General features: G+C 41.8%; 1 protein-coding gene across 1 annotated transcript; it reads left to right on the top strand.

The window, feature by feature from the left end:
* The first annotated feature begins 6,075 nt into the window (after nucleotides 1–6,075).
* LOC104971817 (large ribosomal subunit protein uL22-like) lies at nucleotides 6,076–7,308 on the top strand. The gene has a single exon (XM_059885159.1). It carries the CDS (start codon nucleotides 6,735–6,737, stop codon nucleotides 7,197–7,199), a length of 465 nt encoding a protein of 154 aa, XP_059741142.1. The 5' UTR covers nucleotides 6,076–6,734; the 3' UTR covers nucleotides 7,200–7,308.
* The last annotated feature ends 11,268 nt before the right edge of the window (nucleotides 7,309–18,576 follow it).

The raw sequence follows: 18,576 nt of genomic DNA, 5'->3' as shown, positions 1-18,576 counted from the left end.
TGCATTCCAGCTCCCCTGCATGAATTCCTGTCCCATCCACTCCACTGCGGCTGGAGGAAATCTTTCTGAAATCTGATCTCATTCATTCACCTCTTTGATTTGTGGTTCATAAAAACTGGGACTCTGTCTTCCTGAGTTAAAACTTGTTATTTTATGTGTGGCCTTCAGGCAAGAGTCTTAATCAATTAGCCTTACTTTTCTCGCCTGTAAAATGGGAATACTATGAATTCTTTGTTGAGATCATCTCTAGCTTATTTAGCAATTCTCGTATATTAAAAGTGTTAGCTGTTGTTATTAGTGTAACTCTTCTTGCTCCTCTGTTGTAACTCCTAGGACAGAGAGTAACTGTTTGAAACCTCAGGCTTTTGTTCGAACATGCAGAACCTGTTCTCTCCTATTTGGCCTGCAGAAAACGTGTCAGCTGAAGCATTACCTTCTCGTGAAACTCTTCTGACTTTCACTGATCCTCAGAATTCATTCCATCCTTTCTGCCCAAACAGTAGCCTGCTTGGTCACAACCATCTCTGCGCCCTCAAGTCACAATATAGCACCGGATATAAAATAAAGGGTATTGAATACATATGTTAGGTAGTTAGAATAGGAAACAGGAGCCCAGAATGGCGCTGGCTAAAAGACAAGGAAGGGAAAAGCCCGCGAAAATAGAACAAAGAAAGGTAGAGGACTGGAGTGAGGACCTCAGGTGGAACAAACAGCACTCCAGGCTAGCCCAGGGGGAGGAAAAAACATAACACATAGTTCTGTGTTCCGCTTTCTGCCCACAGCCCCCACTATCTTATCTCCTTTGGACCTTATAGCAGGATAAAAAGTAGGGAAGTGCTGTGTCATTCTGGTTAAGCATCTCAAAATTTTTTCACATTTATCATCCTACTGCACAACAGTAGTGATTTTTTTTTTCCTTTTTTTCCTTCTCTGCCTGAGACCAACAGTTATTTGGCCATTACTCATGTCCTTCTTTTTTTCTTTTTAATTGGTCACAGCCATCCATTACTGTGCTCAATCAAATTTTATTCTTTTTTTAATATCTTTTAATATTTTCATTTATTTGTTTATTTTTACTTGTGCTGGGTCTTCGGCACTGTGCCAGCTTTCTTTACTTGCTCTGGGGAAGGGGATTGCTACTCTTTGTTGTGGTGAATAGGATTTTTATTGAGTTGGTTTCTCATGTTGCAAGCATAGGCTCTAGGCATGCAGAATTCAGTAGTCACTGGCTGAATGGGCTCAGTTGCCTTTTGATCTTCCTAGACCAGGGAAGATCCATAACTGAATCCATGTCGCCTGCATTGGCAGGCAGACTCTTATTCACTACGCCACCAGGGAAGCCCCTCATTTACTTCTTGAGGGTTCAGGGGAAAAAAGATATTCAGAGTTTAGTGTTTTTGTGTAATCAGCCACTAAGTCGTGTCCCACTTTTTTGCGACCCCATGGACTGTGGCACACCAGGCTCTTCTGGCCACTTTTTTGTCCATGGGAATTTCTCAAGCAAGAATACTAGAATGGGTTGCCATTTCCTTCTCTGGTGGATCTTCCTGACTCAGGGATCAAACTTGCGAATCCTGCATTAGCCTCAGAGCTTAATAGAGTATGGTTATTGTTGTTAAACCAATAACACACAGTCCTACTTCACTCAGAAGAAAATTACCATTTATTGTATCTACCATGTGTCAGGCCCTGGGCTGGGCACTTGAGTTTGTCTTATTTAAGAGCCAAGAGTTATAGTGGCCCAGGCAAATATTAATATCCAGTTCTTGTGGGAATGTAAAAAAAAGAAATAGGACAGTTCTGACAAGAGAAGAAATCTATTGAATGCATGTGTAGAGTCTCTTTCTGCAAAGAACTGTAAAAAATTTGGAAATGGGGGCAGGGGAACTTTATCCTTCTACGGGACCTTTGTCCTCCCTGTTCACCAGTAGTTCTGGGAAGGATTTTATGTTTTATTTATATTTGTAATACCAGAACCCATCATGCTAACTGGCCTAGGAGATGTGGTTAATTAATTTTGGAAGGCACTGCAGATTTTTGAGATGTGGAGTTGACTTACTTGAACTATGTTTTAAGATGAGGATTCTAGCACTTGTGTGATAGATAAACATAATGACTTGGAGACAAAAGACCAACTGGGAGGCTACTGCAATAGTCCAGATAAGAGAAGTCTCACAGGGACTTCCCTACTGACCCAGTGGCTAAGAATCTGCCTTTCAATGTAGGAGGCACAGGTTCGATCCCTGGTTGGGGAACTAGGATCCCACAGCAATCATAACTAGTAATGAGGGGCAACACTGTGAGCAATTAAGTGCTCGAGCCACGTCAAAGATCCCAAGTGCTGCCTCTAAGACAGAATGCAGCCATATCTAACTAACTAAATAAATATTTTTAAAAAGAAAAAGAGAAATCTCAGAACTGTAATGACATTGGCAGCAGGAAGGGAAAAAGAAGAGAAAGTATATTTATACAGATTTTTGGATTAATTGCATTTAGGGTAAGAGGAAAGAGGAGGTTCAGTCTGATTCATTGGTTTTATAGGAAACACATAGGAGGAGACAATTTTAGGTTAAAAATAGCAATGAACATTTGTTGAGTACTACGTGTTTTATAGATGAGATGCCTAATGCCCAAAGAATTTAAGTAAATTGTCTAAAGTCACAGCTAAGTGGTGTTGGAGCCAGATGCCATCCAGGCCAGCAGAGCCATCATGTTGCACATGAGGCAGATGTAACATTTACATAGACCATAATGTGAATGGTGCCCCCTGGAGATGTGCCTTACAGTGGTTTGCCCAGGCTGACTCTGGAGTCTACCTTATTACTGACTCCTCTCTTAAAGGAGACAATAATCAGTTTTGTTTGAGGCAAACAGCACTGAGATGCTCACAAGACATCCAGGTAGAGGTATCCAGAGTTGCCGTTTGGAGATGAACATTTGAATATCAACAGCACAGAGGTTTAGTTACATATTTATTGTTTTTCTATCTTTAGGAGGCCTATTCTCTACTAGGTAACAGACATGCAAAGATATTCAAAATGCCATCTATTGAGGTGTTTTGAAGTGTCACTAAAGAGATGGCTAGGGCTTCCCTCCCTGATGGTTCAGTGGTTGAGAATCTGTCTGCCAACGCAGAGGACACAGGTTCCATCCCAGGTCTGGGAAGATCCTACATGCTGCAGGGCAACTAAGCCAATGCACCACAGCTACTGAGCCGCACTCTAGAGCCTGTGAAATGAAACTACTGAAGTCCACACACCCTAGAGCCCATGCTTTGCAACAAAAAAAGCCACCACAATGAGAAGCCTGCACACCACAACTAGAAAGTATCCCCCACTTGCTGCAACTGGAAAAAGCCCTCATACAGCAACAAAGACCCAGGACAACCAAAAATAAATCAATGAATAAAAATAACTTCTTTATAAAAGAGTTAGCTAAGGAGAAGGCAATGGCACCCCACTCCAGTACTCTTGCCTGGAGAATCCCATGGACGGAGGAGCCTGGTGGGCTGCAGTCCATGGGGTCGCTAAGAGTTGGACACGACTGAGCAACTTCACTTTGACTTTTCACTTTCATGCATTGGAGAAGGCAATGGCAACCCACTCCAGTGTTCTTCCCTGGAGAATCCCAGGGACGTGGGAGCCTGGTGGGCTGCCGTCTCTGGGGTCGCACAGAGTCAGACATGACTGAAGCGACTTAGCAGCAGCAGCAAGGAGAAGGAGTTAGCTAAGATCCAACCAGTCCATCCTAAAAGAAATCAGTCCTGAATATTCATTGGAAGGACTGATGCTGAAGCTGAAATTCCAATACTTTGGCCACCTGATGTGAAGAACTGACCCATTGGAAAAAACCCTGATGCTGGGAAAGATTGAAGGCAGGAGGAGAAGGGGACAACAGAAGATGAGATGGTTGGATGGCATCACCGACTCAACGGACATGAGTTTGAGCAAGCTCCAGGAGTTGGTGATGGACAGGGAGGCCTAGCGTGCTGCAGTCCATGGGGTCGCAAAGAACAGGACACGACTGAGCAACTGAACTGAACTGAACTGAAGGAGAAGAAAAGTGTGGAATGAGTTCCAGGCAGAGAAAACAGCAAAAGAAGTGGAAAACAATATGTTTGGGAAAGCACAAAAAGTTGAATACTAGTAAAATGTAAATGCCAAAGTCTAGAACGTAGAGACTAAGAACACAGAGATTCTTTATGATGTACTCCATAAGCTAGGCTGAGGAGCTTGAATTTTATCCCAGGGGGCAAAATTGAATATGGAAGTATAGAAAGAAAGTAAGAGTTTTGAATAGGAGAATAACCACATCAGGTTGTATTATTTATCATTCTGGCAGCTGCAGCAAAAATAGATTTAGGGGACCAAGAGATAAAGGATAAGGGAGACCAAGAAGGAAGCTATAGCCATGACTGGGGGAAAGAGGTCAAGAGCCTGAGGGAAGACAGTAGTGCCAAGCGTGGAAAGATGGGGTCAGATGGCAGAGTTCGCAAGACCTGAGCATCAGGTACAAGAATCAAAAGAGAGGAAGGAGTCAAGGATGAGTCCCAGGAAAACTGGGTGAAGATGGTGCAATAAAGACATAATGAGTCCACTTCGGGACATGCTGAATTTGAGATTCCAGAAGGAGATGGACAGGGGGATGTTGGAAATGTAGAAACTTGAGTGTAAACCTGTGGAAAGGCAGGGACCCTGCCTATCCTGTTCAGCACATTATAACTCTAATACTTAGCAGCATGCTTCCAGGCACATGATAGGTACGGTAGATATTTGTTAAATGAATTAATGCATTACATTTTCTGGCATAATTTGTGATATCAAGGATATCTGAAACTGTAGGAGAAAATGAAATCCCTAAGAAAGTGGAGAGAGGAGAGCCAAGACCAGAATCTCAAAGATTTTCTATGAGGATAAGAGGAGGGACAAAAGCAGTTAAAGGAAGTTTAAAAAACATACCCCAAATCAAACCAAAAAAATGCAGCATTTTGTGCGCAAAGGGTCATTCATGAAGATGGACTGTTTCTACCCAGAATAATTTCCTTTGATCTTCACCATCAGCACTGAAGTTTATTGTACCTGGCAAAGGATAACAAAAAAGCAAACAAACAAAAAAAGGGATGAGTTATAACAGGTCACTCAATATGTAGATATATATGCCACCCTTGAGATTTACTGCTGCATTTTCTCTAAAATCCTTTAAATTAAAAAAAAAAATCTGTTACTAAGTTGCTGGTTGCTAAGGACTTTAAGTGGGGCTTTATTAAAAAGAATTGCTTCAGGTCAGGGCAGCTGCTCAGTATGGCCCTTAACATTTTTCTCTGTCTAATTCAAATAAGGATAGCTCTCTCCTGGGCAAAGCGCTGGTTCCCAGCACAGCTCTGTAAAAGATTTAGTTCTCTCCATAATATTAAAATAGTATTCTCAAACAAAAGTAACGTTAGGGCCCTTATGAAAAGAAAAATATTCATGAGGACCCCCAATGTTGCTTTGATTTATTAAACTTAATTATTTAACTTTCATTAATTTTATTTCATTTTTAAAATTCAGAATACATATGTATATGTATTCTATATGTGTGTGTGTGTACATATAGTAGCTTTGGTTGTGTCCGACTCTTTGTGACCCTTTGTACTGTGGCCCACCAGGCTCCTCTGTCCATGGAATTCTCCAGGCAAGAATACTGCAGTGGGTTGCCATGCCCTCCCCCAAGGGATCTTCCAGACCCAGGCACTGAATTTGGGTCTCCTGCATTACAGGTGATTCTTTACTGCTGAACCATGGGGGAAGCCCCATATATACGTATGCTGCTGCTGCTGCTAAGTCGCTTCAGTCGTGTCCAACTCTGTGTGACCCCATAGACGGCAGCCCACCAGGCTCCTCCATCCCTGGGATTCTCCAGGCAAGAACACTGGAGTGGGTTGCCATTTCCTTCTCCAATGCATGAAAGAGAAAAGTGAAAGTAAAGTCGCTCAGTCATGTCCGACTCTTAGCGACCCCATGGACTTCAATCTACCAGGCTCCTCCATCGATGGGATTTTCCAGGCAAGAGTACTGGAGTGGATTGCCATTGCCCTCTCCATATATATGTATACATACATATATATGTATATATATATACATATATGAGTGTGTGTATATATATATCAGTTCATTTCAGTCACTCAGTCGTGTCCGACTCTGTGTGACCCCATGAACCACAGCACGCCAGGCCTCCCTGTCCATCACCAACTCCCAGAGTCCACCCAAACCCATGTGCATCAAGTCAGTGATGCCATCCAACCATCTCTTCCTCTTTTGTCCCCTTCTCCTCCTGCCCTCAATCCCTCCCAGCATCAGAGTCTTTTCCAAAGAGTCAGCTCTTCACATCAGGTGGCCAAAGTATTGGAGTTTCAGCTTCAACATCAGTCTTTCCAATGAACACCCAGGACTGATCTCCTTCAGGATGGACTGGTTGGATCTCCTTACAGTCCAAGGGACTCTCAAGAGTCTCCTCCAATACCACAGTTCAAAAGCATCAATTCTTGGGCGCTCAGCTTTCTTTATAGTCCAACTCTCACATCCATACATGACCACTGGAAAAACCATAACCTTGACTAGACGGACCTTTGTTGGCAAAGTAATGTCTCTGCTTTTTAATATGCTGTCTAGTTGGTCATAACTTTCCTTCCAAGGAGTAAGCGTCTTTTAATTTCATGGCTGCATCCGGTAAGTGGCCTGAGGTGACCCCTAAAAATGGTGCGCTATTCACTTGACCCAGAAACCCCCACAAAATCATGCAAATTAAGAGGTTCAAATCTTTGTGTTCATTTTAAGAACACTCGTGAAACTGCCCAGGCCATAAAGGGTATGCATATCCGAAAGGCCACCAAGTATCTGAAGGATGTCACTTTAAAGAAGCAGTGTGTGCCATTCTGTCGTTACAATGGTGGAGTTGGTAGGTGTGCACAGGCAAAACAGTGGGGCTGGACACAGGGTCTGTGGCCCAAAAAGAGTGCTGAATTGTTACTACACATGCTCAAAAATGCAGACAGTAATGCTGAACTTAAGGGCTTAGATGTAGATTCTCTGGTCATTGAGCACATCCTAGTGAACAAAGCCCCCAAGATGCAGCGCAGGACTTACAGAGCTCATGGTCGGATCAACCCCTGCATGAGCTCTCCCTGCCACACTGAGATGATCCTTACTGAAAAAGAATAGATTGTTCCTAAACCAGAAGAGGAGGTTGCACAGAAGAAAAAGATATCCCAGAAGAAACTGAAGAAACAAAAACTTATGGCCCGGGAATAAATGCTACAAAAAATAAATGCAAATAAAAGTAAAAGTGTTGGTTGTCTTAAAAAAATAATAATTTCATGGCTGCAATCAGCATCTGCAGTGATGTGTGTATATATATATATATTTTGCCACATAGTGCAGCATTCAGAATCTTAGTTCCCTGACTGGAAATCAAACTTGTGTCCCCTGCATTGGAAACACAGAGTCTCAACCACAAGTCCTCCAGGGAAATCCCTATATTCAGAATATTTAATATTTTGATAGGTTAAGCAATATTGAATATAATTTAAAATACTGTTTCATGAAAATGTTCTTCTTGTTAGTCACTACTGTACTTGCTTCTGATGAATTATTGCCAGTTATAATATACAAAATGAGTTTATTTTAAGCAATACCCTTCATGAATATGGTCCCGATACTATTATAGTTCATTATAGTTCATCATCTCCTGGGTTCTGCATACTTTTACTGGCCAACACATGTGTTGGTGACTCAATTCTCCTATTACCTTTCTCTGTTCAACTAGCCATGAAACTGGTTCATACCGTGTTTTTTTACATCATCTGGCCCTCACTTAAAGCAGTAATTACATCACAGTACTAATTTGCTGTGGTGAACACAGTTAACCAACTCATTAACAGCAATTGCCCCCTTCTTCATATTAACTAGATGCAACAGGTAAGGTAATTTAATGTGAGTATAAAGCAGATGTGGAGAAGGCAATGGCAACCCATTCCAGTACTCTTGCCTGGAAAATGCCATGGACGGAGGAGCCTGGTAGGCTGCAGTCCATGGGGTTGCTAAGAATTGGACATGATTGAGTGACTTCACTTTCACTTTTCACTTTCATGCATTGGAGAAGGAAATGGCAACCCACTCCAGTGTTCTTGCCTGGAGAATCCCAGGGACAGGGGAACCTGGTGGGCTGCCGTCTATGGGGTCACACAGAGTCGGACACGAATGAAGTGACTTGGCGGCAGCAGCAGCAGCATAAAGCAGATTTCCCAGAGCAATGAGTATCTTAACCTTAGGACTTGCTAACCTAATAGCAACCTGTCATAAACTTATAAACTATTAAAGTTAAACCTATAAACCATTAAGGTTAAACCTATAAACTATTAAAGTTAAATTAGTTCAATTCAGTTCAGTCTCTCAGTTGTGTCTGACTCTGTGACCCCATGGACTGCAGCACGCCAGGCCTCCCTGTCCATCACCAACTCCCAGAGTATACTCAAACTCATGTCCATTGAGTCAGTGATGCCATCCAACCATCTCATCCTCTGTTGTCCCCTTCTCCTCTGGCCTTCAATCTTTCCCAGCATCAGGCAGGGTCTGTTCAAATGAGTCAGCTCTTCACATCAGATGGCCAAAGTATTGGAGTTTCAGCTTCAACATCAGTCCTTCCAATGAACACTCAGGACTTATATCCTTTAGGATGGACTGGTTGGATCTCCTTGCTATACAAGGGACTCTCAGGAGTCTTCTCCAACACTACACTTCAAAAGCATCAATTCCTCAGCGCTCAGCTTTTTTTATGGTCCGCCTCTCACATCCATACATGACTACTGGAAAAACCATAGCCTTGACTAGACTTTGTTAGCAAAGTAATGTCTCTGCTTTTTAATATGCTGTCTAGGTTGGTCATAACTTTCCTTCCAAGAAGTAAGCGTCTTTTAATTTCATAGCTGCAGTCACCATCTGCACTGATTTTGGAGCCCCCCCAAAATAAAGTCTCTCACTGTTTCCACTGTTTCCCCATCTATTTGCTATGAAGTGATGGGATCAGATGCCATGATCTTAGCTTTCTGAATGTTGAGCTTTAAGCCAACTTTTTCACCCTCCTCTTTCACTTTCATCAAGAGGCTCTTTAGTTCTTCTTCACTTTCTGCCGTAAGGGTTTTGTCATCTGCATATCTGAGGTTATTGATATTTCTTCTGGCAATCTTGATTCCAGCTTGTGCTTCTTCCAGCCCAGAGTTTCTCATGATGTACTCTGCATATGAGTTAAATGAGTTAAACTAAAGTTAAATGCTTTAATGTAATTGTAACCACAAATACAATCATAGAAATAAAATCCCAGGGTCGTATTTAGTTATGAGTGCATCCAGATAATTTTTAAAAGATTTATGTTAATTTTTTAATTGTCACTGAAAGAAAAACAGTACATTTAACAGCTCTCAAAGAATACTTGAATCCTTTAATTTACAAAATTATATTAGGGATACACAAAGGCCTACAAATCCCAACAGAAATACTGTTATCAAGGATATGTTTGTTAGAATTGAATACAGCTGCAAGTAACAGACAACTCAAATAACAAACTCAACCAAATAGAGGATTAATTTTTCCCATTTAATAAGTCAGCAGTCCAAGGCTGCTCCCAGGAACCCCGAGTTTTCACTTTCTCTTCCCAAATCTCTAGCATGCAGCTTTTATTCTTACAATTACCTTATAGTCACAAAATGTCTGCTCTACCTCCAATCTTATACCTACACTCCAGGCAGGGAGAAGGGAAAAGGCAGCCAAAAGTAGGTATGAACTCTAAATGGGGAGGCAAAGCATTCCCAGAAAACCTCAGTTTATATAGTATTTGCCTGAGTATGTGCACGACTGCTCCTAGCTATAAGGGAGTCTGGAAATTGTGTCTATTAATTGGGCATACTGCCAATCCAAACACAATTGAGATTCTGTTAGGAAGGAAGGGAGGGAGGGAGGGAGGAAGGGTATTAGATAGGCAACTGACCTTGATGAATAGGACAATAGAAACAGGATTCTGACTGTAGCCATGTAACAATGTTGAAATGCTAGAAAAAGAGACTAAGTTATATATTTTTCCTACTCTTGCTACAGATGGCAATTTGTTTTATTAAATTGCCAAATTTCTACATTTTCAATCAGATTCCAAACCTTAAATTCATGTATGATTTGATATCTGTTATTCTTCCATGATTATCCTGTTTTATGTTAAGCTGTTGGTCATAATTAAATGAGGCAAATGTTTAGAATATCAAATTCTTGATTTTAGGCTCAAGTTTTCACCCCTCCATACCTAACTAAAAATCAACATCAAAGTTGTTTCTTCTCTCTCTTTTTAAATGTTTATTTTTTTGGCTGAAATGAGTCTTAGCCGCCACATGCAGGATCTTTAATTGTGGCATGTGAACTCTTAGTTGTGGTATATGGGCTCCAGTTCACTGACTAGGGATTGAACCCAGGCCCCCTGCACTGGGAGAGCAGTCTTAGCCACTGGACTACCAGGGAAGTCCCTGATTTTCTTTCTCTTCCTCCATCATCCTTCTCCTCCAATTTTAGGAGAGCTGGAATAAACACACAGATACATCCAGACCAGAACAGTAAAGCAGAAGGAAGTGCCTAAACTGGATCAACCATGGTGCAGCTGTAAGTTAGACTTGTAGAGGACTTGCAACCTGTGTTCATAGAATTAAAATTGGTTTTCACCTCTAACTACCTTGTGTATCAGGAACTAATACTCAAATCCTCATCCACTCCAACCAAATCTTTATAAACATAAGCACTTATCAGTTATTTCTCAACTGCAGTGCCATCAACATACCGCAGTGCCATCAGCATCCTGAGTCTGATAATTTTTTGTTGGAAGGAGGGGCTGTCCTATACATAATTAGATGTTTAGCAATATCCTAACCTCCAGATGCCAGTAGCACCCCCTCCAACACATTGCCAAATGTCCCCTGGGGACAAAACTGCCACAGGTTGAGACCCTCTCAGCTAGAGAAAGTCAATAAACAACTTGAAGACTCCTGGCCTATCTAAACTTCTGGTTCATTTATCCTGGCTGGTAGGGTCTTCTCTGCCTGGAAGCAGGGAAAAATACATTTTATTTCTTTCATGTATTCATACTTTATTTCTAGATATCTTGGCCAAAGCTTCCAGAAAAGAGTGCCTTGCTCATCAGAAGAATGGCAATTAGGAGAACGATGATGTTAAGGCCAGAAAGACTAACACCCATTGTAATGACTCTTTTGGCTTTTTTTCTGAGCACTTCTCTGTCAGTGACAGCTGGGAAAGGGAAACAAAGGATTAGAGGATCAGAAAGCGCACAGATGGAAAAGGAGAGCTCTACCTCTGGGCAAGGCTTCACTGATTCATTCCTAGCCTCAACCACACCTCTAACCACAAGCTGGGGTCCCGCCTTTCCTGGAGTCCTTAGTCATGTTCCCCTGACCCTCTGCAAGCTGTAATTCTGCAACTAAAGGCACGTCCACATTCTTTCCTACCACCTTCCCCCGAGGAACAGCAGGGCTGACAAGCAGACCCCGGTCGGAGGACTTGTAAGACCAGAGCTGGATAGGAGGCAGGGCCATCTCAAATGTTTGAACCATTTGGCCACTGACCTAAGAGTCTAGCTAACCTGCTTATAGTGTGTAGTTTACCAAACCAGAATAAAAGTTGGCCCTTTCTGGACTTCCCTGGTATTACAGTGGATAAGAATCTGCCTGCTAATGCAGGGGACCTGAGTTCGATCCCTGGTCAGGGAAGATTCCCCATACTGTGGAGCAACCAAGCCCATGTACAAGTAATGCCACAACTGCTGAGCCTGCGTGCTGCAACTACTGAAGCCCGTGCACCCACAGTCTCTGCTCCGCAACAAGAGAAGCCGCTGCAATGAGAAGCCCGTGCACCACAGCAAAGAATAGCCCCCACTCTCTACAACTAGAGAACGCCCATGCACAGCAACGAAGGTGTAGCACAACCCAAAATTAAACTAATTAATTATTTTATAGCTGACCCTTGCTGATTCTGAAGTAACATAATAAACAGATCTTAAAACATTTCTCCCTCCTAAGTCTTCTCTTCTTCAATGTAAGTGGTCCTATTTCCCTAACAACTCCTATGTGACTTGATTTCCAACCCCCTTGCTGATATCTCCCCACAGCATTTAGCCTGGCAAGTATTCAGCATAGTGTTTCTTATCTTGACACACAGGCCCTCTACCCATCTGATGTCTTATCTCTCCTTCCTCACATACAGCACAAGCCGCTCTAACCATAAAGCACTGTGTGCAATCCGGAGTATATCATGATGTTACAGATCTCCCATATCCTGTTTGGTGATTCTTCCTTGCCTGTCTCTTGCTTATCTCTCAGAATTGGGCTAAAGTGTTACCATTCGGAGATACCTTTCCTTACAAGCTCTCCATTCTCAAACTGATTTTCTGTGCTTCTCCCTCTTTATTTCCAGCATGCTGCTGCTGTCGTGTCCAACTCTGTGCGATCCCATAGACGGCAGCCCACCAGGCTCCGTCCTTGGGATTCTCCAGGCAAGAACACTGGAGTGGGTTGCCATTTCCTTCTCCAAAGCATGAAAGTGAAAAGTGAAAGTGAAGTCGCTCAGTCGTGTATGACTCTTCTCGACCCTATGGACTGCAGCCCACCAGGCTCCTCCATCCATGGGATTTTCCAGGCAAGAGTACTGGAGTCGGGTGCCATTGCCCTTTCTGCACCTTAGGCTAGCAAGATCAAATATAAAATAAAAAACAGCCTTCCCAAGTATTTAGTATTACTTTCTGAGTTCCCTGGGGGCAGAGAGTATTATGAGTCAGCTCCATTAAAATTGTATCAACCATATCCACTCTGGTCTGAACAGTGGCCTGGAAAACTAACAGGATAGAGCTTCACTTTTATTTAAAAAATTGAAATATACTTGATATACAATATTTTGTTAGTTTCAGGTGTGGTATATAGTGATTTGACATTTACACATGTTATAAAATGGTCACCATGATATCTAGTTACCGTCTGTCCCTATACAAAATTATTATAATGTTATTGACCATATCACTTATGCTTCATATTACATCCCCATAGCTTATTTATTTTCCAACTGGAGCTTTGTATCTTTTAATCCTCCTCATCTATTCATCACCCACCTCCCTTCTGGAAGGCAATTATTTTCTATACCTATGAGTCTGTTTTTATTTTGTTTATCTGTTTGCTTTATATTTTATTTTTGGTAGCGTCCTATTTCCTCGACCAGGAATTGAATCCAAGCCCCTTGCAGTGGAAGCACAGAGTCCCAATCACTGGACCACCAGAGAAGTCCCTCTTTTAGTTTTTAGATTTCACATATAAGTGATGTCATATGGTATTTGTCCTTGTCTGATTTATTTCACTTTAGCATAATACCCTCTAGACCCATCTATGTTGTTGCAAATTGCAAAATTTCATTTTTATGATTAATATTTATAAATATATATCATACATATCATAATATATATACCACATCTTCTTTATACATTTATCTATCAATGGACACTTATGTTGCTCCCATATCTTGGCTATTTTAAATAATATTGCTATGAATGTTGGTATGCAGATATCTTTTCAAATTAGTGTTTTTGTTTCCTTAGGGTAGGAGGGAGCTTTACTTATACGGAATTAACCTGGGCATGAGAATTGCATTGTGACTTCTGTCCTTCTCCTTTCCAGAAAAAAAACTGCACGCATTTTTTTAAGTATATAAGAATTGGGCCCCTAGTACCTTAGCTGGGAAAGGCCAAAGTGGGGATTTTTTTTGGGGGGGTGGCGGGTGGATTTTCACTGGAGAGTTTTGTGGTTGTTGATGTTTTAATATTTATTTATTTATATTTATTTGGCTGCATTGGATCTTAGCTGCCACATGTGGGATCTAGTTTCCTGACCATGGATCAAACCTGGGCCACCTGCATTGGGAGCACAGTTTTAGCCACTGGACCACCAGGGAAGTCTCTCTCACTGGAGAATGTTTTCATCAGTGTGTGTTATAAACTGGATTTATTACCTCAGACCCAAGAGGGTTTCCACATGGGGCCTGGCCAGGGAGTTCCAGAGCTCTAATTAGCTACTAATTGGCCATTTAAGTATCAATAATAACAGCTTGGTTTGTCCAGTGTTCAGATCCTAAAATATTTCATCTGATGAAGAAACTGTTTTCCTTCCTAGTATCTTACAGGCAGTCCAGGCTTATGTTGAAACTTAGTGTTTATTTACTCTTATTTCTGGAGACCTTGAAATCTTACTATCCTATCACCCCTCAGAAATGGACTTCAGTATCTCTCCTCTAATAGAACACAACCAAGCAGCTTAGCTACAGTCGGTCTATGACTAAAAGGACAGCCTTATCGCAAAGGCTTATCTGTCAAGTCCCTTAGAAAAAAGAAATCAGACTCCCAAAGTCCAGCACTAGCAGAGCCCAGGCAAGTCACCTTCAAGCCCTAATGAAGTGGGAAAGGCACCAGAATATACCCAAGGCTTTGGGTATATCCTCATCCTTTTTCTGCTGGTGAAGGAAATCCAGGCTCCAATGCAGGTATCTGTCATAGCTGTGGCAGAGCTGAAGGAGAAATGCCCATCCCATTCTGGGCTCTGGGCTCAGGGCCAGTCTCCTCCCTCATCATATACAACCTTGATCCAGAAGCAGGAACTGGCACCTGGGCCTTCTGAGGCCCGAGGAGTTTGATCTTTGAATCTGAATGAACTGAACACAGCTAGTGCCAAACCTGCTTTTGGTGACCTCCTTTCTGTTCTTTGTTTTTTTTCTCCACTTAACAACACACCCTGGAAACTTTTCTACAACAGTTACGGATCTACTTTATCCTGTGGCTGTATCGCCTTTATTGTGTGGATGCCAGTTCCCTTCTTACGAACACTTGGGTAAATTTTCTTTTCTCTAAACAATATAATAAACCACCTTGTCACTTTTATTATTATTATTTCCTTTGACTAAATTCCTTAAAATTCCTGGATCAAAGGGAAAATCAGAAGAGATGCACGTTGAAATTTTAATATATATTACCAAATTATAGAAGGATTGTACTATTTTGGACTCCCATCAACAACAGTGTGTGAGTAGGTCCCTTTTTTCACACTGTCTCCAACACTGGGGCTGGCTTGATCTTTTTCTTTCTTTCTTTTGCTTTTATTTTTTTACCGGTGGCCCTGGGTCTTTGTTGCTGCACAAGGGTTTTCTTTAGCTGTGGTGAGCGGAGGCTACTCTTTGTTGTGATGCACAAGCTTCTCCTTGCTATGGCTTCTCTAGTTTGGAGCACAGGCTCCAGGCCCATGGCCGTTGATAGTTGTAGCACACAGGGTGTTGCCCCGAGGCAGGTAGAATCTTCCCAGACCAGGGATCAAGTCTGTGTCCTGTGCATTGGCAGGCGGATTCTTATCCACTGTGCCACCAGGAAAGTCCCAATCTTTTTAATTTTTCCAATCTGACAGGGAAAGTAATCTGCATTTCCTTCATTGCTAGTGTATTTAAATAACCTTTTTATAGCCATTGTTCTTCCTCTATTGGGAACCACCCTGTTAAGAATTTTGTCTATTTTTATCAAAATATTCTTAATTTATTTTCTATCAGTTCTTTACAAAGTAGTACTTGAATCCTTCAACCATTAAATGGTGCAGACTCTTTTCTTACTGTCATTTGTCTTTTTGTTTATGCTGTCTTTTGCTGCAATTTTCACTTTTATCTGTGAAAACTGTCAATATTTCCCTTTACACTTTCTAACTTTAAAGTTAAGGAAAGCCTTTCCCACCCCCAAGATAGTGCAAATATTCTCCTATTTCTTCTTTTAGTATTTTTAAGATGTTTCTATTTTATATTCAAGCCTTTTTTTGTTATTTATTTCTTTTTGGCTGTGCTGTGCAGCTTGAGGGATCTTAGTTCCCTGACCAGGGATCAAACCCTGGCCCCTGCATTGAAAGCTTGAAGGTACCAAGTCCTAACCACTGGACCACCAGGGAATTCCCATATTCAAACTTTTAAACCTCCTGAAATTTATTTTTTTGTCTAGTACAAGGCAAGAGTCTAAACTTCATCTTTTTTTCCAAATGGTTAGTCAGTTATCTCAGACATTTTAGTGTGGTAATTAAGGCTCTTTATGAACTGGTCTTATCCTACCTCTCCAGTTTCATCTCCCACTTTTCTCCCTGGAACTCTGTGCTCTCTTTTTATCAAATTACATGTAGTTCATGGAATTAACATCCTATTTCACCCCACCACAACTTAACACGTGTTAGTTTCTCTGCCCAGACTGTCCTTCTCCAGCTCCCTTTAGCTCCCTGACCAAGAACTATATCTTTAAAAATTCTTTATTTATTTATATATCCATTTGGCTGCTCTGGATCTTTTAGTTGTGGCACACAGGATCGTCAATCTTCACTGCAATATGCCTGATCTTTAGTTGCAGCATGTGGGATCTAGTTCCCTGACTAGGGATAGAACCCAGGCCCCCTGCACTGGGAGTGCAGAGGCTTAGCTACTGAATCACCAGGGAAGTCTCCCCAACCAACAACTATTCAGTCTTCCAGAAAATTTCTGGCACATGGTAGATATCATTAAATGCTTGTCAATTAATAAATCAATCACTTCTACCCACTTTTAGCACAGAGTGGCCTCTGTGGTAGACATGTGCAATGGAAGGATGTAAAAATTGGGAAGTGAAGTTGACAGGGGAAATCCGAACTGCCATATGACTTAGACCATCTGCTTCCTGCCGTGGTTGTGCTCTTGCCTTGTCAGGCCTGCCCACAGTACTTACTCCTCTTCCCCACCCTTTTCCAGTCCCAGACCAATAGTTTCAGTTGGCTGCAGCCTCATTCCTGCCACTGAACTGCAACATTGATCTTTGTGCCTGTATATCTCTGCCCTGATATAAGTACAGCTGGAGCGCTGCATAAATATGTGTGCACATAGGTGTGTGAATGTGAGAGAGAGAGGGAGAGTGCAACCCTTCTGCAGAGTCCTTTTCCATTCAGGAGTCTTGCTGTCTTTCTAAGATCTAGGGAGGAGTTTCAGCATCTTCACCGGTTGGGGAGGGGACTGTTGGAAACCACACCTGCCTAGCCTGCAAACAGTCTATTGTGAATACAAACAATAATCACAACCATTCACCAAATCCCTGCTATATACCATCAGACATTTTACTTCCATTGTTTCATTTAATCCCAAAACATATCAGCAAGGTAGATATTAAAATCTCTATTTCAGGACTTCTCTGGTAATCCAATGGCTAAGACTCAATGCAGGGGGCATGGGTTGGATTCATGGTCAGTGAAGTTCCGCATGATGTGCAGTGTGGCAAAAAACCCCCAAAAAACCCTGTATTTCATAAATAAGGAAATATGCCCAAGATCACACAAGGGGTACAGGAAGGATTTAAACACAACTGCATTTAAACAACACTTGTAAGAATGAATAAATAAATAAATAAACAACACTTGTTCTGGTTAATTCACAACCTGTATAGTTGGGCAGCCTCAAGGTTGGAGGTTCAGGGCTATGAGATTCCCCGTTCCCCAGCCTGACATTCCAGACACTCCACAGCTACTATCCAGCTTCTTCTTCTTCTTCTTCTTTTTTTTTAATATTTTAACTTTTTACTTTATATTGGAGTATAGCTGATTAACAATGTTGTGATAATTTCATGTGAACCACAAAAGGAGTCAGTCATACCTTTGCAAACTCCCCTCCCATCTAGGCTGCCACATAACGTTGATCAGAGTTCCTTGTGCTATACGGTAGGTCCTTGTTGGTTATCCATTTTAAATATAGCAGTGTTTACACATCAGTCCTAAACGCCCTCGCTATCTCTTCCTCCCATTCTTCCCCCTACTATCCAACTCCTTGAGTAGTACATTTCTGTGCACACTCTCATTCACTGATCGAACAACCTTTCTGATCTTGGTGAAACAGGCACTCTCTGAAATTAGCCGCATTTTTTTTGGCCTCTCCACAAGGCTTAAGGGATTTTAGTATACTGATCAGGCAAACCCAGGGCAATGAAAGCTCGAAGTCCTAACCACGAGAATTCCCTGAAAGTGAAAGTCACTCAGTGGTGTCCAATTCTTTGCAACCCCGTACTATACAGTCCATGGAATTCTCCAGGCCAGAATACTGGAGTGGGTAGCCTTTCCCTTCTCCAAGGGATCTTCCCAAACCAGGGATAGAACCAAGGTCTCCCGCATTGCAGGTGGATTCTTTACCAACTGAGCTATCAGGGAAGCCAACATTTTTAATCCTATCTTCATTATTTTGTTATTTTAAGCAAGTCACTAAGCCTCTCTAACACTCAATTTACCCCACTTTAAAATAAGAATAATAATACGAACATATTGGACTACCAAGAGGATTAAACGAGATACAGGGGATCAGGAGGCATCAATCACTTTAAAAAGTATTTGTCAGGGAAATTCCCTGTCAGTCCAGTGGCTGGACTCTGCTTTCACTTTTGAGGCCCTGGATTCAATTCCTGGTCAGGGAATTAAGATCCCTCAAGCCA

This window comes from Bos taurus, chromosome 3 (assembly GCF_002263795.3).
Source record: "Bos taurus isolate L1 Dominette 01449 registration number 42190680 breed Hereford chromosome 3, ARS-UCD2.0, whole genome shotgun sequence".
Taxonomy (NCBI): Eukaryota; Metazoa; Chordata; class Mammalia; order Artiodactyla; family Bovidae; genus Bos; species Bos taurus.
This window is presented reverse-complemented; position numbering and strand designations above follow the sequence as displayed.